At 36.3% G+C, this 23,955-nt stretch overlaps 1 protein-coding gene across 2 annotated transcripts in view; it reads left to right on the top strand.

Moving 5' to 3' along the window:
- The window catches only part of SLC9C1 (solute carrier family 9 member C1), a 171,580-nt gene that overhangs the window by 67,159 nt on the left and 80,466 nt on the right, over positions 1 to 23,955 (top strand). For both annotated transcript variants that reach the window (XM_054482329.1, XM_054482328.1), the window contains exons 12-14: positions 1,800 to 1,922; positions 12,009 to 12,106; positions 15,680 to 15,799. In XM_054482329.1, the coding sequence (XP_054338304.1) occupies positions 1,800 to 1,922; positions 12,009 to 12,106; positions 15,680 to 15,799 (341 nt within the window). The remainder of the gene's footprint in view (positions 1 to 1,799; positions 1,923 to 12,008; positions 12,107 to 15,679; positions 15,800 to 23,955) is intronic.

Here is a 23,955-nt window from a genome sequence, read left to right as displayed (position 1 = left end):
AGTTTGAGACCAGCCTGGCAACATGCCAAAACCATGTCTCTATAAAATATACAAAAATTAGCTGGGTGGTGTTGTGCATCTGTAGTCCCTGCTACTCGGGAGACTGAGGTGGGAGGATTACTCAAGCCTGGGAGGTTGAGGCTGTGGTGAACCGTGATTGTGCCACTGCACTCCAGCCTGGGCAGCAGAGAGAAACCCTTTCTTAAAAAAAAAAATATATATATATGTGTGTGTGTGTGTGTTTGTGTGTGTGTGTGTATGAAAGTGAACATTAGAAAATGGCTAGTTTTTGACCAAATTGGGAGGGGTCAGGGGCCTTTGTTTATTTATTTAGGCTATTGTGTATCTAAGCATTTGCTAGACCTTAATTTATGGTTAAAAATATTTTCAATATAAAATAGAATTCAAAGCCAAAGTTTAGCTGTGGGAGATGTCACCTTCTGCTTCTGAGATATGCTTTAAGATATCTGCAGTCAGATTCATTCTTGTGAGAACACTCGGCACACTAATCAGTCATGGTTTCCCTAAAGGGAAATAGTAAAAGTTGTCCTGGGGTCTTCACAGCTGCCGCACTTTTCCGTGTCCTACATCATGTCCAGTTTTCAATGGTTTTTACAATGTTTTTGTTTTTGTTTTTTTTGCAAAACACAATATGAGGGGCCAACTTCTGGGAGTGCTTAGGTGAGATGATTAGTCTCTATGAAGTAGAATTCCGAAAAAATCCATTTCGTATCCACTGAACCAGTGCTTAAAGCTCCAGATAGGAATTTAGAACTGACCCTTGTGCCTGCAGGAATACTGCCAGGATTTCTGGATGGAACAAGTACCATGTCATATCCAAGGATTTCTCTAGTAGCTTCCAATACCTGATTGTGAACTTTTGCTGACTTGTCTGCATCAGAATTATCCAGAAAGTTTATTCAGAATATTGATTGAGTTTTCACCTACTCTCTGAAGATTTTTATGCAGGTGGTCTGAGCAGGGCTCCAGGAATATTTTAAATCCACTACCCAGCTAATTCTAATGCAGAAGCCAGTGTTGGGGCCACCACTCTGGTACTTGATCTGTTTTAGAAGGCAGAGGATCAAATGACTACAGTCTCCTTTTTATGATGCAAACATGAGGGATATTATAGTATTAAAGATAGAACACTGACCTTGGAATCAGAAAATCTGGCTTTATAGCCTAGCTTTCTTACTTAATAGCTTTGTAATTTTGAGCATATCATCAATTTTCTCTAAGCTTCAGTTTCTCATCTGTAAATTATTCATACTCCCATTTCCTTTATGTGTGTTCACTTTCTATTTTACATTAAGTGATCATTTTAAAGCAGTGGTTATCAAGCTTTAGCTGCAGCAAAATTTTCAAATGGGGTTTTAGAAACACAGATTGCTGCCCACTCCTCCAATTATGATTCAGTAGGTCTAAGGTGGGATCTGAGAATGCACGTTTCTAACAATTCTCAGGTGATTCTGATGCTGCTGGGAGACCATACTTTGAAAACTGCTAGTGTAAAGCATGATCATATATGTGATAGCTTTTTAAACTGTTAATAATGCCTTGTAAAAGTAAAGATATGATATAACTCCTCCCCACAAAACTGACAATTATTTTACCTTCTATAACTGAGCAAACGATTAGGACATTTGAGCAAATGATGAGGATCTGAACGTTTTTCTTATCTACCAGATTTGCTACCATTTTTCAAAGCAAACTGGTACAAAAATTGTTTGTGGATTATGCTAAACAATATGTTAATATTCATGTATTTTTTGTTCTTTTATTTATGCTTTATTTAGTTGAACGAAGAAGAAACAGAACATCAGAAGGTGAAATGTCCACACTGTAACAAGGAAATAGATGAGATCTTTAACACTGAAGCAATGGAGCTGGCCAACAGGCGTCTCTTGTCGGCACAAATAGTACTGTATTATTCTCTTTTGAAATTATGTTTGGCCAAAAATTATGTTGAAAAATTCCTCCTTTATAAAGACATCTTGATCATGCTCACTTAATAGATTGTTTACAAAGGCAAAGGGAAGGTTGACATTGTCTTAGGAATCTGCTTGATTGGAAAGAAAGAAAGAGAGAAAGAAAGAAAGAGAGAGAGACGAAAGAAAGAGAAAGAAAGAAAGAAAGAAATTCACTCACATTAGCTTAAGTAAAGAGTGGTTTATTTATGAAGAATGGGAATTTCACAGATCCCAATGGCAGAAATTGCAACAGGGGTTAAACTTCAGATGTGTTAGGCAATCAGTTCTGTGGCATTGCCCATCTCTGGATCCAAGCCAGTTTTTCATGTAATGATACAGCCAAATCCTCTAATAGCTGACTGAAGAGAGTATTATGTTTTCATTCAAATATTGGCTAAAAATTAGAGAAATGTTGTAGCACAGCAGCATACAAACTGTTGGAAATTGCTAATAGGCTAATTTTCATTTTCTATCCAGGTTGAAATAATCAAGATCTATTTGCCATGAATTGTCCTCTTAAGGTGTTCATATTGGCCCTTCCTCACTGCCTATGGAGCTGTTGAACACTTCTCAGCTATTCCAGCCACACAGGATTCCAATCACTCTACCTGCTCAGTCTAACTAGGGAAGTGGGAGATCTGTAGGGTATGATTGTTCTCTCTTCAACAGTAGTCTTGGCAGACAAGTTGAGTTTCAAAGGCAACTATTTTAAGGACATAAATAACTTCTTTAAGCAATTGAGGCCGTGCTATGAGGGTGAAGCTAATGCCCACATGGTGCTTTATTCCACCAGCAGATTTTCCACTTGTCTTACCAAATTAGGTATTGCTATCCACAGAGTAATGACTTCCTTCCATATGACTAAGTCAACACAGAGGTAGCAAATATTCCTGCTAGCTCTTCCATGTTTCCTAAATCCGATGCTCCAAGGCCACAGTTCTATAATGTAAATAGACAAGCTAGTCATCCTGCGTTCCCCTGGGAACTGCCTATGAACAGCTTCTGAGGCAAAAACAAAGGCAGGCTTTCTAAATATACCGAGTCAGCAGGAATGAGAGGAAAAAATTGTCAGTCAATATAAAACAATGGAACAGGATAGAGAAACATCTAGACCAGGATTTCAGAGTAGAAGAGGATCTGGAAACAATGAAGTAGGGCTAGTCCTGAGATAACCATGAGTGAATCTGAACAGCCAACCATGGCTTCTTTAAGCCACAACAATTGCTTCCTTAGAAAGCACAAAGGAGTATTTTACAAACATTTGTCTGTAACTTTCAAAAATGAGGTAGACTAACCAAAAGTATGTATAATCTGCTATATAATTTACGAAATATAAATTGCATTTCTATCGTTCCCTGCAGAAATTCCCCAAATCAAAAATTTTTCAATGAGATAAATAAAAACAGAATATTAAACACTAAATTGTGGAAATATCAACTAACAGCACATTTTGATCCCTTCTCATTGCTCACTCAACTTTTCCGGATAGTTTTGATTCTCTATCTAAGTAATGTACTTGCTCACCAATTTTTGTAATATCCCTTCTAGCTGGACTCATGATCAAAGAATCTGCCACTGCCACCACCACCACCTTATTCCCCACCCTTATTGCCACTAATTCTTTATACACACACACATACACACACACAATTTCCTCAGCCTTAAAAAAATCTATACACCCTTTTGCTTGATAATCTCTTTTTGTACGTTGTGTTATTAAATTTTACCTTTTCAAACTAGTATTTTATTCCAATATGAAATGTAAATTTAGGGTCAAGAGGGTAATTTTTATTGCTGTTGTTTTAATTGACATATAATTATACATATTTATGAGGCACAATGTAATATTCTAATACATGTATACATGTGTCATGATCAAATAAGAGTAATAAGCATATAGATCACTTCAAACCTTTATTGTTTCTTTAGGTTGAGAATGTTCAAAATCTTGTCTTCTAACTATATGAAAAAATACAATAGATTAGTGTTTACTGTAATCACCCTGCAGTGCTGTAGAACACTAGAATTTATTCCTCCTATCTAACTGCAACTTTGTATCTGTTAACCAACCTATTCCTGCTAGCTTCCCTGTCCCCCTACCCTTCCCAGCCTCTTGGAGCCACTATTCTACTCTACTTCTATGAGGTCAACTTTTATAGCTTCCATATATGAGTGAGAACAAGCAGTATTTCTTTTTCTGTGCCTGACTTCTTTCACTTAACATGATGTCCTCTAGTCTTATCCATGTTGCCACAAATGAAAGCATTTTATTCATTTTTATGGCTCAATAGTATTCTGTTGTGTAAATATACGACATTTTCTGTATCCATTCATCTATTGATGGACACTTAGGTTGATTGTTTATCTTGGCTATTGTGAATTGTGCTGCAATAAACATTCCCCATATACAAACATTGTATTCTAGCTGGGGAAAGATAATATCTCATTATGGTTTTGATTTTCATTTCCCTATTCACTAGTGATGTTAAATTTTTTTATGTGCTTGTTGACTGTTTGTGTCTTTGAGAAATGTCTATTCAGATCCTTTACTCATTTTTAAATCATACTGTTTGTTTGTTTGTTTTTGCTGTTGGGTGGTTTGAGTTCTTTGTCTATTCTGGATATTAATGCCTTAGTAGAAGAATAGTTTGCAAATATTTCTTTTTGTTCTGCAGGTTGTCTCATTATTCTATTGATTGCTTCCTTTGCTGTGCAGTAGTGTTTTAGTTTGATATAATCTCATGTGTCTATTTTTCCTTTTGTTTCCTGTGCTTTTGAGATTGTAGCCATGAAATCCTTGCCCAGTCCAATGACTTGAAGTGTTTCTCCTCTGTTTCCTTCTAGTGGTTTCATAGTTGCAAGTCTTTAATCCATTTTTAGTTTATTTTCATATAAAGGAGAGACAAGGGTTTAGTTTCATTCATCTGCATATGACTATTAATCCCAACACTATTTATTGAAGAGACTGTTCTTTCCCCAGTGTACGTTCCTCATGACTTTGTCGAAAATCAGTTGGCTATAAATAGGTAATATATTTCTGGGTTTTCTATTCTGTTCTGTTGGTCTGTGTGCCTGTTTTTATGCAAGTACCATACTGTGTTGGTTGCTATAGCTTGTTGGTTGTAGTGTATTTTGAACTAAGGTATTATAATGTCTCCAGCTTTGTTCCTTGTGCTCAAAATTGCTTTGGCTACTCGAGGTCTTTTGAGGTTCCTTACAAATTTTAGGAATGTTTTCTCTATCACTGATATTTTGCTAGGGATTGCATTGAATCCATAGGATTCTTAGGGAGTATGGTCATTTTAACGAGATTTGTTCTTCCAATATATGAACATGGGATGTCTTTCCATTTTTTGTGTTCTCTTCAATTCCTTCATTAGTCTTTTATAGTTTTCACTGTAGAGGTCTTTCACTTTCGTGGTTAAATGTATTCTTATGTATTTTTGGTAGCTATTGTAAATGGGATTTATGCTTTGATTTCTTTTCACATAGTTAGCTGTTAGTCTGTAGAAATGCTACCAATTTTGTTTGTTTGTTAATATTGTACCCTGCAACTTCATTAAATTGGTTTATCAGTTCTAGGAGTTGTTTTGTGGAGTCTTTAGCTTTCCTAAATATAAGATTTTAACTTGTCCTCATTCCGTATGATTTTGGCTGTGGATTTGTCATTTATGGTTTTATTGTATTTAGGTACATTCCTTGTATATCTACTTTGTTGGGAGTTTTTATAATGAAACAATGCTGAATTTTATCAAATATTTTTTGCGTCTATTCAGATGATCAAATGGCTTTGGTCTTTCTGTTAATGTGATGTCTCATGTGTGTTGATTTGTGTATGTTTAAATATCCTTGCATTCCTGGGATAAATCCCACTTGATCATAGTGTATAATCTTTTTGATGTGCTGTTAGATTTTGTTTGCTAGTATTTTGTTGAGGATTTTTGCATCTGTGTTCATGAGGGATATTAGCCTATAGTTTTCTTTTTTTGTTGTGTTGTTTGCTTTTGGTATTAGGGTAATGCTAGCCTTATAAAATGAGTTTGGAAGAATTCCTTCCCTTTCAAAAATATTTTTTTCTTGGGAGACTTTATATTACTGCTGCAATCTTGTAAGTCTTCATTGGTCTATTCGGACTTCCTATGTCTTCCTGGCTCAATCTCAGTAGGTTTACGTGTCCAGGAATTTATCCAATCCCTCTAGGTTTTCCAATTTGTTGGAGTATAGTTGTTCATAATAGTCTGTAATGATCCTTTGAATTTCTGTGGTCTCAGTTGTTGTGTCTCGTTTTCACTTCTGATTTAATTTATTTGTATCTTCTCTCCTTATTTGCTTAGTCTAATGGTTTAATTTTTTCTTATTTAAAAAACAACATTTTGTTTTTCTGATCTTTTATATTATTTTTGGTGTCAATTTCACTTATTTTAGTTCTGATTTTTATTACTTCTTTCCTTGACCTAATTTTGGGTTTGGTTTGTTCTTAATTTTTTAGTTCCTTGAGGTGCATAATTAAGTTGTTTTTTGAACTTTTGTGTGTGGCGGGGCAGGGTGGGGATGGAGTCTTACTCTATCGCCCAGGCTGAATTGCAGTGGTGCAATCTTGGTTCACTGCAACCTCCACTTCCTGGATTCAAGCAATTATCCTACATCAGCCTCCTGAGTAGCTGTGATTAAAGGCACTTGCCACCATACCTGGCTAGTTTTTGTAATTTTAGTAGATACGGGGTTTCACCATGTTGGCCAGGCTGGTCTCAAACTCCTGACCTCGAGTGATCTGCACACCTCAGCCTCCAAAAGCGCTGGGATTACAGGCATAAGCCACCACACCTGACCCTCTGTCTATTTTTTTGATGTAGAAGTTTATTACTGTAAATTTCCCTCTTAGTGCAGCTTTTGCTATATCCCATAGGTTTTGATATGTTGTGTTTCTATTTTTGTTCCAAAATAAAGAATTACCTTCTTAATTTTTTTTCTTGATCTATCAGTGGTTGAGGAACATGATTAATTTCCATGTGGTTGTACAGTTTCCAATGTTCTTCTTGTTACTAATTTCCAGTTTTACTCCATTGTGGTCAGAAAAGATACTTGATATGATTTTAGTTTTTTAAAAATTTGGGGGGCTTGTTTTGTGGCCTACCATATGCTCTATCCTGGAGAATGATCTGTGTGCTGATGAGAAGAATATGTATTCTGCTGTTCTTGAATGAAATGTTCTGTCTATAGTGCAGTTTAAATCCAATGTTTCTTTGTTGATTTTCTGTCTAGATAGTCCTTCCAATGCTATGACTGGGGTTTTAAAGACCCAACTATTATCGTATTGGAGTCTTTCTCTCCCTTCAGATCTAATAATTTTTGCCTTATGTGTCTGAGTGCTCTGGTTTTTGGTATTTATATGTCCTCTTGCTGATTTGATCCCTTTATCATTATATAGTAAACTTCTTTGTCTCTCTTACAGTGTTTTACTTAAAGTCTATTTTATCAGTTATAAGTATAGCTATATAACTACTCCTGATCATTTTTGGGTTCTGTTTGCCAGAAATATCTTTTTTCATCCCTTCACTTTCAGTCTGTGGGTGTGTCTTTACAGGTGAAGTGAGTTTTTAATAGGCATAGGCAGTGTGTAGTTGGGTCTTATTTTTTAATCAATTCAGCCAGTCTATATCTTTTAAATGGAAATTTTAATTAGTTTACATTCAGGGATATTATTGAAAGGTGTCGTTTTTTTTTGGTTGGTGTGTATTTCTTTTTGTTTGTTTATCTTTGAAGTTTGGTGTTTTTCTGTAATAATAAGATTTGATTCCTTTTTCTTTAAGATTTGTGTATCTGCTCTACCATTGGGTTTTATATGTTTTTACAATCTTAGTTACTGTCCTTTTGCTTCCAGATATTGGACTTTTAAGCATTTCTTGTGAGTCCAGTCTAGTGATGGTGAATTCTCTCAGGTTTTACTTGTCAGGGAAACACTTGATTTCTGAAGGGTAGCTTTTCTGGATATAGTATTGTTGGTTGAAAGTTTTTTTTGTCTTTCATCACTTCAACCATATTATCTTATTCTCTTCTGGCCTATAAAGTTTCTGCTGAGAAATATGCTGATATTCTAATGGAGATTCTTTATATGTGACTTGACACTTTTTCTATTTTTAAAATTCTCTTTGTCTTTGACTTTTGACAGTTTGACTATAATGTGCCTCAGAGAAGAATTTTTTAGGTTGAAACTTTTGGGGGATATTTGACCTTCCTGGATCTAGATGTCTATATCTTTTCAAAAACTTGGAAGTTTTCTGTTATTACTTTATTAAATATGTTTTCTATGCCTTTTCCCATCTCTTCTCCTTCTTAAATTCCCATAATGATAACATTTGTTTGTGTAATGATGTCCCACAGGTCCCATGAGCTCTCTTGGTTTCTTTGGCTCTTTCTTTCTTTCCTTCTTTCTTTCTCTCTTTCTCTCTTTTTTCTTTTCTTTCTTTCTTATCTATGTATCTTTCTTTCTCTTTTTCTCTTTTTTCTTTCTCTTTTGTCTGATATGGTTATTTGAAAATATCTGGCTTCAAGTTTAGAGATTCTTTTTTTCTGTTTGATCTAGTTTGTTATCAAAGCTCTCAATTGTATTTTTTCATTCATTAAATTAGTCAGCTCCAATATTTCTGTTCAGTTATTTTTTTATAATATCTATCTTTTTGTTGAGTTTCTCGTTCACATAATGAATTTCTTTTCAATTTTATTGTGTCTGCTGAGTTTCCTTAATATCATTATTGTAAATTCCTTTTCAGGGAGTTTCTACATTTCCATTTCTTTGGGACCAGTTGCTGGTGAACTATTGTGTTCCTTTAACAGTGAGATATTTTCTTGCTTTTTCATGTTTTTTTGTGTCCTTGCATTGATATCTTCAGATCTCGTGAAACAGTTGCCTCTTTCAATCTTGTATAGTGGCTTTCATGGGGAAAGACTCACTGCAGATATGTCCCAGGGTTTCAGTTGGGTAGGGCGCATTAGCTTTTTACTGGGTGGATACAATAGCATAGCCTCAATACAGTTCTTCAGCTACAGTCAATGTCATTGGTGCCTGTGAGTGCCTCAGTTGCTTGGGCTGCAGAAGTTTGTGTGGCTGGTCTACCTATGTGGGGTCTGCTCCCTTGTGAATGAGGGAGCTGGCTACGCTACCATGGATAGAGAACCAGGATCATCTGTGATCTGGGGGAAGTGCAGGGCTGGTCAGCCAGCATCTCTTCTCAGGTGCTACTCCTTTGAGGACAGGGTTCCAGGCTAGTCTTCACTCTGGGGAAGCAAGGGGCTGGTTAGCCAGCAGCTCAGCTCATATGCTGCTTCACTTGAAATTTTTCTTTTTAGTATAGTTAATTTTTCTTGTAGGCAAATCTAGTAAACCTAGGTAATATTTTTTAGGCTAAAGACTGTGATTTATTCATCTGTATGTCTTCAGTGAATACCACAATGTGTAGTACATAGTAGGTGCTCAATTAATATTCACTCAAGTAATTAATCTGAGCCTTTTTGGAGTATTTCAGGTTTATTATAGGATCTGATAGCTGTTCTATTTTGATATCTCAATTCTTCTCTTCTTTCACTCCTGTCTTGCTGTTTATTTCCTTTCTTTTTCTTTTCCTTTGCCTGCCTGCTTTCCTTTCTTTGCTTCTTTTGTATTGAGATATATCTCATTCTTTGTTTATTTCTGTTTGATAAGCTAACTTCAAAAAGTATCTAATTTTACCTTACAAATTATATAAATGTCAATAATACTCTATAACTTTCTAACTAAAATGTTAGCTATAGATGTACTTTTAGAGTAGACACATTTTCATTTCCCTTTTCTCAATCTACCTCTATGTTCATTTTTTAAAAAGAAAAAATTGCTTACTAGGCCTTGTATCCGTGGCTGGAATATGAATTTAGTTCAATGTTCTGAAATCTCTTTGTGCTCCTCTTCTATTTTTTGAGACAAGGTGTCTTTATGTTGCTCAAACTGGTCTCAAATTCCTGAGCTCAAAGAATCCTCCTGCCTTAGTCTCCCAGAGTAGCTGGGGCTACAGGGGGACACCACCATGCCCTATTCCCCTGTTTTCACTTTTACACTTTAAGTTTTGTTTTAATGATTATGCTTATTATTCTTATAAACAAGAAGCCTTTTATAGATATGTTTGATTACATATTTCATTCTTTAATATATTGATATTGTTATAATTTTCACTGATTATTTCCAACAATATTTCCAGTTGAGAATATCTTTGAAATGTATTTTTCAATGGTTTGGCTAGTGTCTCTAGTCTAATTTTGTAGAAAAAAAATTGATTAGTAAAAGTTTAAAGATGTTTCAGACCTAAAAATAGGAGTTTTATCCAAGTAATGATACATTTATATGAAGATAAAGGAATGATTTTTATGCAATTAATAAATTAATATTTATGAAATTAAATACAGCTTCCTTTCTTGTTTGGATACCTGTAGAATTATTTCTATTTCCTTGTAACTTAAAAATGTTATGAGGCCATGTCTTTGAGTCACTTCCCAATTTTAATTTGTTTCAGGAAAATATGGTGTACAAGAACCCACAAAATAAATGAAGGAAAATTCATTTTGAGTCTTGTTTTTGTTATTAATATGATATGTGACTAAGGACTTAATCTATTTAGTTTTCATTCTCCCAGTCTATAAAAGAGGAAACTTATGGTGACTGAATAACCTCTTTTTCGCTTGTGATATTCTATGTTTTCTGCAGTGTACACTCCATGTACTTTTTTGATTTATTGCCTCAAATGTTTGGGTTCTACTATTATATTTTGATCATTGCTTTTGTGCTATTGTGTCTTAATCAAGAAATCCCGCTTTTCAAAGTAGATTGGATTTCTCTGCTCTGTTCTCTAGATCCTCATTTCACTTAATATCTTCTGAGTTCTTCTTAATTTTAGATATATTTTCATGCTCATCTTGATTTGTTGATTTGGGTTCTGCGTTCCCATTGGGAAAGATAATTTAACAGTTAACATCTTCTAGTATCTAATTGCTTTGGTATTTGTGTTGCTAAGCTTTCGCGAGATCCATATAATCTTCAGCTTCCTCATTTTTTCAAACTACAATTTTTATCTTGAGGATACTAAGAATATTTTGATTTAATATTGTTTTAAACATATTTTAATGATATTTAAGGAGAAGAGTGTACTCTATTGAATTCCTGTAATTATGGGAAAAGTTTTTTCATCCCACATCCTCAAATGTCATTGCTATTTCTTTCTAGTATTTCCCCAAAACAAAGCAGTGTTTAATATTCAAAACTGATCATGCAGAGAGAATGCCTGCTGCAGAACCTAGAAATCTTTGGTCATATAATATATTTCAGTTAAGGAAGTTGGTCTACACAGTGATTCTGAATAGTGTTCAGCACATGGATGCCAGGAACAGTGTCAGATACTGGTTTCCATATCATCAGACATAGTCCCTGAAGCTCAGTAGGCTCTTTATATATGTATTGAATGAAGAAGTGACTGCATTCTGCCAAATAGTAGCAATCTCTTATTATAATATTCCTTATAAATTATAAAATTTTCTATAAATAATTATATAAGTTACAAAGATATAATAATTTTAATCCTTATCATGGATGAGGCAGCAGAGCCCTGTTGTGGAAATATTTGAGAAAATTCAATTAAATAAAGATGTATAGTAGGAAATTTTTTTACTGTAGGTTTTCTCAGAGCCTTTAATATTCATTATTAACTTTTGAGTTGTGGATATAGCTTGCAGCAGTTCCCAAACTCATTTGCCAATAAGTTCCATTTATTTTTTGAAAATCTAATTCCATGTCTAGAAGAGCTCTAGTTTCCTTTAGAACCAGTGTGGCTCCACCCAAAGCCAAGACCTACCTTATCCAGTAATCTTATAATCTGAACTCCATAGAAAGATTCTTTTTACAAACAGACTAGATTGATTGTTTTTACTTCTTTATCACACATTTTTCCCATCAAGATTGTAATAAGTTGTCATCGTTATTCATGCTATATAATGACTTGAATTAATATTTTTTAGGCAAGCTACCAGAGACAATACAGGAATGAGATTCTGTCCCAGAGTGCTGTCCAGGTGTTGGTTGGTGCAGCAGAAAGTTTTGGTGAGAAGAAGGGAAAGTAAGTATATTCTCAAGAGATGGCTTCTATTCTAAGCCACAGCATTTAGGAAATTACCCAAGTGAGTTTTCTTGTTTTTGTCTGGTAACTTGGCTCCCTCTACTATTAATACTCTAGTATTACAGCAGAGCTGTCTGCTCTATACCCCACCCTCAGGCCAAACTACCTATTTTCAGTTTCCCAAATTTGCTGCATTCATTCTTACCTCCGTGATTTTGAACAAGCTGTTCCTTCTGACTGAAACTTTCTTTTGTTCTTTGTCCTCCCCCTGCCAAAAGTTAAGCTGTGGTAAAGAACTCTTCCTTTTAGGCAATTTGAATGCCAGACTAAGTAAGGGTGAAGCCTTCCTTAATCCCTCCAGGCACATCTTCCCCAATACACAGGTAGTACTTCAACATCTTCTCTTAATACTCAGCATGCATTTGTAATCTTGTAGTGATTTCTTTAGATATAGGTCTCCAAAATAATCAGTGACTTCCTCAAAGTTGGTGTTTTGAGGAGTACCCTCAGATCATCCCCTGTGGAGGAATGCTGGATCTATGATTGGGCAAAGAGGGGGGTTAAACTGCAATGCAACTGCAGCAATGTCCACCCAGACATACCTTCTAGCTCTAAACAACAGTCCTGAAGACACCAAAATTCCCTGCTTAAATTGTCCTAAGCTTATTTCCAGAGTCTATTTGGGCCTCTAGTCCTGGTCCATCATCTCATGAGCAAACCAGGCCTTTGGTGTGCATACCCCTAAACCTGTAGGATGTGCCAACCTTGTGTTACGTCACACGTACAACCTTGTGGTACACTGAAGGATAAAGTTAGAAAAGAAACAGCCAGAAATTAGGGCATATTTGCATTTCATTTCAAGTACAGACTTTCGAAGTAACTAAGAGTTTTCATTTTAAGCCTAGTCATGCAAATCATTATGACATTATATGTGTCATGATAGGAAGATGAAATATATCTTATTTAAAATTTTGTTTCCTTGATTTATAATGCTTGAATATTTTCATCTATGGTACCAGGGTCTCTGTTTGTCCTTTTGATCCAGGCACTTCCAATGCTTTAGGTGACCTAGTAAAGTTGAGGGAGTTGAAAGAGAGGGCTGGGCAAATGTGATCAATTCAAAACAATACCTTGCATATTTTAAAGAAGAAAGGTGCACATTGTACAGTGGAAGTTTTTAATAAATGACACAATAAAAAGCATCATTAATATATTTTCCAGGAGATGTTAAAAATAAAACAACAGGCCGGGCATAGTGGCTCATGCTTGTAATTCCAGCACTTTAGGAGGCCGAGGTGGGTGGATCACTTGAGGTCAGGAGTTCGAGACCAGCCTGACCAATATGGTGAAACCATGTCTCTACTAAAAATACAAAAAAAAATTAGCCGGCATGGTGGCATGCACCTGTAGTCCCAGCTACTCAGGATGCTGAGACAGGAGAATTGCTTGAACCCCGAAGGCAGAGGTTGCAGTGAGCTGAGATCGTGCCACTGCACTCCAGCCTGAGGGACAGAGCAAGGCTCTGTCTCAAAAATAAAAATAAAAATAAAAATAAAACAACATAGAGCAATTCAGCCCACTGCCTTGATTTTTTCTTTTTAAATGTTCCCCCAAAGGCAGAAGTAACATATGCCTATGAAGGCAAACTTTGGAATATATTACATTTTTTATGCATACATGTAAGATATATACATTGAATACCAATATGTGCAAAGCTATATATTAGCAATATATGCCAGTCACTGTAGGGAATATTAATATTAGCAAAATGGTATTCCAGCCCCTAGAGAACTTTCTATTGATTATGCTTATATTCAGTTCTTGCTTCTTTGCTGAGTTGATTTTACCATTTGCTAATTATTCCTATGAGTGCCTCATGTGTCAGGGTGACCTGTGGCAAGAAAAACAAGTGTAAGAAAAGAAAGAGTGGAGGGTTTAAACAGGAGCACCAGGACCTATGCTAAGTGCTTGTATAATTGCCTAAAAAATAATACTTTGAGCACATAGTTTCTTTTTATTGAGTGTCATACCAGGTACAGTTTTAAACACTTTATATGTATCAACCTATTTTACCTCAGAAGAATCTTATGAGATAGATGCTATTATTATATTCACGGTGCAGGTTAGGAAAGCAAAGCAAAGAGAAATTAAATAATTTATACAAGGTCATTTGACTCATAAATTACAGAGTTGGGATTCAAAGCTAGGCTGCCTCACTATCCAGTTAAATAGATCATACTGTTTCCCTAAATCAGGTCTAAACAGTGAACACGTTGATGTAAAATAGGAATTTAAGAGCCTGAATTACTTAGTAATTTGTGCTGTAAAGTGTCACACGTAGATATCACAATAAGACTATATTAAATGCTTATTTTTTTGAGTCCAGGGAGCCCTCTCATTTATTATCTCTGTGGCAACACTTACCACGTTTTACTGCAATTGGTATTTACATGTTTCATCCCACTAGTCTGCTGGAGCCTTGAGGGCAGACCAGTATTTCTTTATGGTTTATCTTTAGCATTTACCAACCATAGCAGATGTTGAATAAATATTTTTTCAATTATAAATGAATCAAGTCATATACACATTCAACATTTTCCATTTATTTACTGCATATTATATTGAATTACAGATAATTGAATGACTTCATTCTTTTCAATTACGTTAGTATCCCTGTAGTAAAAAAATATATATATACAAGTTTTAAAGTAAGAACATTATAATTCGTAGAAAGGGCAAGGTTTACCTTTGAACTTAGGTTTCCAATGCCCTTCCATTAAGCCACGTTATAAGGTAGGGCCTCACATCCAAGGGCAGAGCCTTACTCTCCTTCTGATCATGACGATGAAAGTATCTGGTCAGCAGCAGGTAAATTCCTTGAAAAGCCAAGGAGATTGGCTAAACAAGACATGATCATATACACGGATCTGAGCTGTCTCAATTTAAAAAAAAAAAAAAAAGCTAGCAGAAAGCTACAGAAAACTTGGGACAAGTGTTACCAAAATGACATTGAGTTCTTATGACCAGTGACTTTTCTAAGTTACCATTTTAACTCATTTTTAGTCATTATAAACCTTACTATCTGCTTTGAAGGTGAAGACAAAGAGATGGGAAGATGTGTGATATGAGTTGGATGCTTTATACATGCTTTCCCATTTAATTATCCCAGCCTAACATTGGTATTTTTATCCTTATTTTGTAGATTAGCAAGCAAGTTAATGAGGTAATTTGTCCATTGCCATACCAGACAATGGGGAATCTAACATGAAAACCCAGATGTCTGAATCCCAAATATTTGAAACATAGTATGTTTCCTGTCCCTGAACCTTGAAATCTCTATTATTTTCAACCATGTATCTCCAATTTTTAATACTCTCTGTTTAACAAGTGAGCCTGACAATCTAACTTCATGAACCATGCCCATGAAAATGTCTTAATCCAGCCATCATGGCACAAAATAGTCTTCCTGTTTTGTGCAACATTAAACTTATGTACAACACTAAACTTCCAGTACAACATTAAACTTATCTCAAAATGTTTAAAACATGTTTAAAGATTTCTTTCTTTTTCTAGATGTATGAGTCTTGACACAATAAAGAATTATTCTGAAAGCCAAAAAACAATTACCTTTGCTAGAAAACTACTACTTAATTGGGTGTATAATACCAGAAAGGAAAAAGAGGGCCCATCAAAGTAAGTGCTTTTGAACCTTATAAGAAATGCTATTATATTCACTTGAAATTCCCTGTTTTTTCTTTTAAAATGGTATCTTGAATTTTTTTTATTGTATTATAAGTGCTAGGGTACATGTGCACAACGTGCAGGTTTGTTACATATCCATACATGTGACATGTTGGTGTGCTTCACTCATTAACTCATCATTTACATTAGGTATATCTCCTAATGCTATCGTTCCCCCCTCCCCTCACCCCACAACGGGCCCCAGTGTGTGATGTTCCCCACCGTGTGTCCAAGTGTTCTCATTGTTCAATTCCCACCTATGAGTGAGAACATGCGGTGTTTGGTTTTTCGTCCTTGCAATAGTTTGCTGAGAATGATGGTTTCCAGCTTCATCCATGTCCCTACAAAGGACATGAACTCATCCTTTTTTATGGCTGCATAGTATTCCAAGGTGTATATGTGCCACATTTTCTTAATCCAGTCTATCATTGATGGACATTTGGGTCGGTTCCAAGTCTTTGCTATTGTGAATAGTGCCACAATAAACATATGTGTCCATGTGTCTTTATAGCAGCATGATTTATAATCCTTTGGGTATATACCCAGTAATGGGATGGCTGGGTCAAATGGTATTTGTAGTTCTAGATCCTTGAGGAATTGCCACACTGTCTTCCACAATGGTTGAAATAGGTTACAGCCCCACAAACAGTGTAAATGTGTTCCTATTTCTCCACATCCTCTCAAGCACCTCTTGTTTCCTGATTTTAATGATCGCCATTCTAACTGGTGTGAGATGGTATCTCATTGTGATTTTGATTTGCGTTTCTCTGATGACCAGTGATGATGAGCATTTTTTCATCTGTCTTCTCTGGTTCCATATGAACTTTAAAGTAGTTTTTTCCAATTCTGTGAAGAAAGTCATTGGTAGCTTGATGGGGATGGCATTGAATCTATAAATTAGCTTGGGCAGCATGACCATTTTCACGATATTGATTCTTCCTACCCCTGAGCATGGAATGTTCTTCCATTTGTTTGTATCCTCTTTTATTTTGTTGAGCAGTGGTTTGCAGTTCTCCTTGAAGAGGTTCTTCACATCCCTTGTAAGTTGGATTCCTAGGTATTTTATTCTCTTTGAAGCAATTGTGAATGGGAATTCACTCATGATTTGGCTCTCTGTTTGTCTGTTATTGGTGTATAAGACTGCTTGTGATTTTTGCACATTGATTTTGTATCCTGAGACTTTGCTAAAGTTGCTTATGAGCTTAAGGAGATTTCGGGCTGAGACGATGGGGTTTTCTAAATATACAATCATGTCATCTGCAAACAGGGACAATTTGACTTCCTCTTTTCCTAATCGAATACCCTTTATTTCCTTCTCCTGCCTGATTGCCCTGGCCAGAACTTCCAACACTATGTTGAACAGGAGTGGTGAGAGAGGGCATCCCTGTCTTGTGCCAGTTTTCAAAGGGAATGCTTTCAGTTTTTGCCCATTCAGTATGATATTGGCTGTGGGTTTGTCATAAATAGCTCTTATTATTTTGAGATACATCCCATCAATACCTAATTTATTAAGAGTTTTTAGCATGAAGCACTGTTGAATTTTGTTGAAGGCCTTTTCTGCATCTATTGAGATAATGATGTGGTTTTTGCCTTTGGTTCTGTTTATATGCTGGATTACATTTATTGATTTGTGTATGTTGAACCAGCCTTGCATCCCAGAGATGAAGCCCCCTTGATCATAGTAGATAAGCTTTTTGATGTGCTGCTGGATTCAGTTTGCCAGTATTTTATTGAGGATTTTTGCATCGATGTTCATCAGGAATATTGGTCTAAAATTCTCTTTTTTTGTTGTGTCTTTGCCAGGCTTTGGTATCAGGATGATGCTGGCCTCATAAAATGAGTTAGGGAGGATTCCCTCTTTTTCTATTGATTGAAATAGTTTCAGAAGGAATGGTACCAGCTCCTCCTTGTACCTCTGGTAGAATTCGGCTGTGAATCCATCTGGTCCTGGACTTCTTTTTGTTGGTAAGCTCTTAATTGTTTCCTCAATTTCAGAGCCCGTTATTGGTCTATTCAGAGATTCAACTTCTTCCAGGTTTGGTCTTGGGAGGGTGTATTGTCCAGGAATTTATCCATTTCTTGTAGATTTTCTAGTTTATTTGTGTAGAGGTGTTTATAGTATTCTCTGATGGTAGTTTGTATTTCTGGGGGATTGGTGGTGATATCCCCTTTATCATTTTTTATTGCGTCTATTTGATTCTTCTCTCTTTCTTCTTTATTAGTCTTGCTAGTGGTCTATCAATTTTGTTGATCTTTTCAAAAAAACCAGCTCCTGGATTCATTGATTTTTTGAAGGGTTTTTCGTGTCTCTGTCTCCTTCAGTTCTGCTCTGACCTTAGTTATTTCTTGCCTTCTGCTAGCTTTTGAATGTGTTTGCTTTTGCTTCTCTAGTTCTTTTAATTGTGATGTTAGGGTGTCAATTTTACATCTTTCCTGCTTTCTCTTGTGGGCATTTAGTGCTACAAATTTCCCTCTACACACTGCTTTAAATGTGTCCCAGAGATTCTGGTATGTTGTCTCTTTGTTCTTATTTGTTTCAAAGAACATCTTTATTTCTGCCTTCATTTTGTTATGTACCCAGTAGTCACTCAGCAGCTGGTTGTTCGGTTTCCATGTAGTTGAGCGGTTTTGAGTGAGTTTCTTAATCCTGAGCTCTAGTTTGATTGCACTGTGGTCTGAGAGACAGTTTGTTATAATTTCTGTTCTTTTACATTTGCTGAGGAGTGCTTTACTTCCAACTATGTGGTAAATTTTGGAATAAGTGTGATGTGGTGCTGATAAGAATGTATATTCTGTTGATTTGGGGTGGAGAGTTCTGTAGATGTCTATTAGGTCTCCTTGGTGCAGAGCTGAGTTCAATTCCTGGATATCCTTTTAACTTTCTGTCTCGTTGTTCTGTCCAATGTTGACAGTGGGGTGTTAAAGTCTCCCATTATTATTGTGTGGGAGTCTAAGTCTCTTTGTAGGTCTCTAAGAACTTGCTTTATGAATCTGGGTGCTCCTGTATTGGGTGCATATATATTTAGGATAGCTAGCTCTTCTTGTTGAATTGATCCCTTTACCTTTATGTAATGGCCTTCTTTGTCTCTTTTGATCTTCGTTGGTTTAAAGTCTGTTTTATCAGAGACTAGGATTGCAACCCCTGCCGGTTTTTGCTTTCCATTTACTTGGTAGATCTTCCTCCATCCCTTTATTTTGAGCCTGTGTGTGTCTCTGTACATGAGATGGGCCTCCTGAATACAGAACACTGATGGGTCTTGACTCTGTATCCAACTTGCCAGTCTGTGTCTTTTAATTGGAGCATTTAGCCCATTTACATTTAAGGATAATATTGTTATGTGTGAATTTGATCCTGTCATTATGATGTTAGCTGGTTATTTTGCCCAATAGTTGATGCAGTTTCTTCCTAGCATAGACGGTCTTTACAATTTGGCTTGTTTTTTCAGTGGCTGGTACCAATTGTTCCTTTCCATGTTTAGTGCTTCCTTCAGGAGCTCTTGTAGGGCAGGCCTGGTGGAGACAAAATCTCTCAGCATTTGCTTGTCTGTAAAGGATTTTATTTCTCCTTCACTTATGAAGCTTAGTTTGGCTGGACATGAAATTCTGGGTTGAAAATTCTTTTCTTTAAGAATGTTGAATATTGGCCCCCCTTGTCTTCTGCCTTGTAGAGTTTCTGCTGAGAGATCTGCTATTAGTCTGATGGGCTTCCCTTTGTGGGTAACCTGACCTTTCTCTCTGGTTGCCTTTTACATTTTTTCCTTCATTTCAACTTTGGTGGATCTGACAATTATGTGTCTTGGGGTTGCTCTTCTCGAGGAGTATCTTTGTGGCATTCTCTGTATTTCCTGAATTTGAATGTTGGCCTGCCTTGCTAGGTTGGGGAAGTTCTCCTGGATAATATCCTGCAGAGTGTTTTCCAACTTGGTTCCATTCTCCCCATCACTTTGAGGTACACCAATCGGATGCAGATTTGGTCTTTTCACATAGTCCCATATTTCTTGGAGGCTTTATTCATTTCTTTTTACTCTTTTTTCTCTAAACTTCTCTTCTTGCTTCATTTCATCTATTTGATCTTCAATCACTGAAACCCTTTCTTCCAGTTGATCGAATCGGCTACTGAAGCTTGTGCATTCATCATGTAGTTCTCATGCCATTGTTTTCAGCTCCATCAGGTCCTTTAAGGACTTCTCTACACTGGTTATTCTAGTTAGCCATTCGTCTAATCTTTTTTCAAGGTTTTTAGCTTCTTTGCCATGGGTTCCAACTTCCTCCTTTAGCTCAGAGAAGTTTGATCATCTGAAGCCTTCTTCTCTCAACTCATCAAAGTCATTCTCCATCCAGCTTTGTTCTGTTGCTGGTGAGGAGCTGTGCTCCTTTGGAGGGGGAGAGGTGCTCTGATTTCTGGAATTTTCAGATTTTCTGCTCTGTTTTTTCCCATCTTTGTGGTTTTATCTACTTTTGGTCTTTGATGATGGTGACGTACAGATGGGATTTTGGTGTGGATGTCCTTTCTGTTTGTTATTTTTCCTTCTAACAGTCAGGACCCTCAGCTGCAGGTCTGTTGGAGTTTGCTGGAGGTCCACTCCAGACCCTGTTTGCCTGGGTATCAGCAGCGGAGGCTGCAGAACAGCGAATATTGCTGAACAGAAAATGTTGCTGCCTGATCATTCCTCTGGATGTTTCATCTCACAGGGTTACCCGGCCTTTTGAGGTGTCAGTCTGCCCCTACTGGGGGTGCCTCCCAGTTAGGCTACTCGGGGGTCAGGGATCCACTTAAGGAGGCAGTCTGTCCGTTCTCAGATCTCAAACTCCATGCTGGGAGAAACACTACTCTCTTCAAAGCTGTCATGCAGGGACATTTAAGTCTGCAGAGGTTTCTGCTGCCTTTTGTTCAGCTATGCCCTGCCCCCAGAGGTGGAGTCTACAGAGGAAGGCAGGCCTCCTTGAGCTGCAGTGGGCTCCACCCAGTTCAAGCCTCTTGGCCACTTTATTTACCTACTGAAGCCTCAGCAATGGTGGGCGCCCCTCCCCCAGCCTTGCTGCTGCCTTGCAGTTTGATCTCAGACTGCTGTGCTAGCAATGAGCGAGACTCCGTGGGCATGGGACCCTCTGAGCCAGGTGCGGGATATAATCTCCTGGTGTGCCATTTGCTAAGACTATTGGAAAAGCACAGTATTAGGGTGGGAGTGACCCGATTTTCCAGATGTCATCTGTCACAGCTTCACTTGGCTAGGAAAGGGAATTCCCCAACCCCTTGCACTTCCCAGGTGAGGCGATGCCTTGCCCTGCTTTGGCTCATGCTCGGTGCACTGCACCCACTGTCCTGCACCCACTGTCTGACAAGCCCCAGTGAGATGAACCCAGTACCTCAGTTGGAAATGCAGAAATCACCTGTCTTCTGTGTCGCTCATGCTGGGAGCTGTAGACTGGAGCTGTTCCTATTCAGCCATCTTGGAACCGCCCCCTATCCTGAATATTTTGCAAAATATTTTGAGGAATTTTACAATGAAATTTCTTTTTAAAAATTTTTGCATATTTTGTTATCTGAAAAATGGCCTTATTTACAGTCATAGAAAATGCTCACAAACATACCTAAAGTAAGAAAGCAAAAATAATCTGTATTAACAAATTCATTTTTTATACCTGTTACTAAATCAGCCTTCAAACTCATCATAAATTTTGGTACCACCATATATTGTTAGAGTTTTTATAAAAATCAAAGGAGATTATGGCATAATATAAGAGAAAAACAATCTGGCTAACATCCACTGTAAACCTTAGCTACGTCCTTTTAATTTTTTATTTAAAAAAAAATGTTTTTTTTCCTGTCTTTACAATTGATTTAAAGCTTTGAAGTGGGTGGTAGCCACCTCAGAGGAGACTGATGAGTGTTATAGGGCATAAATAGCTACAGAATGTTTATTAGAAATGTGGGGGTCAGCCACCACCCTAAATTTCTTAGGTACATACATAAAGTTACTTAAAGAATAAAAAGGATAGGGAATAGTATTCTCTTTTTAATTGAGGTAAATTTCATATACATAAGTTAACCATTAACCATTTTAAAGTGTATAATTCAGTGTTATTTATTAGTCCAAAAATAAACTGGGTATTCATTAAGCAGTCATTCCCCATTTCCCCTTTTTGCCCTGCTCCTGGAAAGCACCAGTCTGTTTTCTGTCCCTGTGAATTTACTTATTTCAAATGTTTCACATAAATGAAATCATCACTATGTAGCCTTGTGTTTCTGGCTTCTTTCACTTAGCATAATGTTTTCATCTACATAATAGCATGTATTAGTAGCATAAGGGTCATCCTCTTTATAGCATGTGTCAATATGTGATTCCTATTTAAGGTTAAATAATGTTCCATGGTATATATACCACATTTTATTTACCCATTCATCAGTTTATGGACATTTGAGTTGTTTCCGCCTTTTGGCTATTATGAATAGTGCTGCCATGAACATTCATGTGCAAGTTTTTATTTGAATACCTGCTTTCTATTCAAGGGCATATCCCAGGGGCAAAATTGCAGGACTGTGTGGTTATTCTATATTTAGTTTCTTGAGTAACCACCAAATTGTTTTCCACACTTGGTATACAATTTTGATATCAGGAAGTATAAGTCCTTCAACTTTTCTTTTTCAAGATTGTTGTAACTAGTTGAGGTCCCTTACAATTCCATATAAAGTTTAGATTATCTTGCCTGTTTCTGCAAAATAAAGAAAAAGGTCGAGATTTTTATAGGATTTAATGTAATCTGTAGATTGCTTTGGGTAGCATTGTCATATTATCAATATTAAGCCTTCCAAACCATGAACATGGAATGTCTTACCTTTTATTTAAATTTTTAACTTATTTTGGTAATGTTTTGTTGTTTTGAGCATGCAAGTTTTAGGTTAACATTAATCCTAACTATTTTGGTTTTTTTGGTGCTATTTTAAATATAATTGTTTTCATAATTTCATTTTCAGATCAGTCCTTTCTAGTGTATAGAAATACAACTGATTTTTATATATCGATTTTGTTTCCTGAAACTGCTATTTTGTTTATTAGCTCTAGTTGATTTTGGCACATTCTCTAGGATTTTCAGTATATAGGATTATGTCATCCACAAATAGAGATCATTTTACTTCTTCCTTTTCAATTGGAATTTCTTTTTTTTTCTTAGATTCAAGGGAAAGAAATATAGTTAGTGACAAAATGAATGAGATCAGTGACTGCAAATTTAACCATAAATTTAAGCAAAGGTAACCTCCAGTGCCATGCTTTGCCAAACATGGTTTTGCTGCTGGAAGAGATCAAGAAAAGCAGACTGGAGAGAGGACAGAGAGTTTACCACAAAGTTAACAAGGCTTAAACTCTGTAGCTCCCATCACAGAGGAATTGCCAGAGGCCTTGGAGGGCCCTGACAATGTGAGCACAGACTATGTATTACTGCACTCATAATTTCATCATCTTTTTTTCAAATGGGATCCAAAATTGTAAAAGCTTCTGGGCCATGGCATAGATGTACCTTTGAGAATGAGAAAATGATCTGGTACTTACCCAGTCTTCAATCAGCAATTAATTAATCATTATCATGTGAATTTTAACAACAATAGTGTATTATTATACTACTTGAATAATTAAAATATTAAATGTAAATCTTTTCATCTACATTTCTACTCTCCATCATATTGAATATGGAAGCTATTTTTCAAAGCATATACATTAATTTAAATTTTGTGATAAAATTTGGATCCATATATTCCACCACCATGCATCCTAGGCTTTGATCCCAATTTTATGCCTTGACAAGAGAAGATGCTCATGATACGTTGTTAAAAGGGAAAAACGCAGGTTACAGAAAAATATGTGACATATAACTTCTTTTAAGTTTATAATCATTTTATAAACATAAAAAGTTGGAACAATATTCAAACTAATAGTATTCATCTCTGAAAATAGGAATTATCAAAAGCTAGAAAGTATTCTCTTTATTTAAAAAAAATTCCAGTTTGAATTTTTCATGTGTTATACCAAAAATATTTCTATTAAAAGTAAAAAGAAAAAGTGAATGAGATTTAAGGAGGGAGAGAAAGAAAAAGGAGAAACTAGACTCAA

Source organism: Pongo pygmaeus, chromosome 2 (genome assembly GCF_028885625.2).
Source record: "Pongo pygmaeus isolate AG05252 chromosome 2, NHGRI_mPonPyg2-v2.0_pri, whole genome shotgun sequence".
Lineage (NCBI taxonomy): Eukaryota > Metazoa > Chordata > Mammalia > Primates > Hominidae > Pongo > Pongo pygmaeus.
Note: the sequence above shows the minus strand (reverse complement) of the source record. Positions and strands in the feature narration are given on the sequence as shown.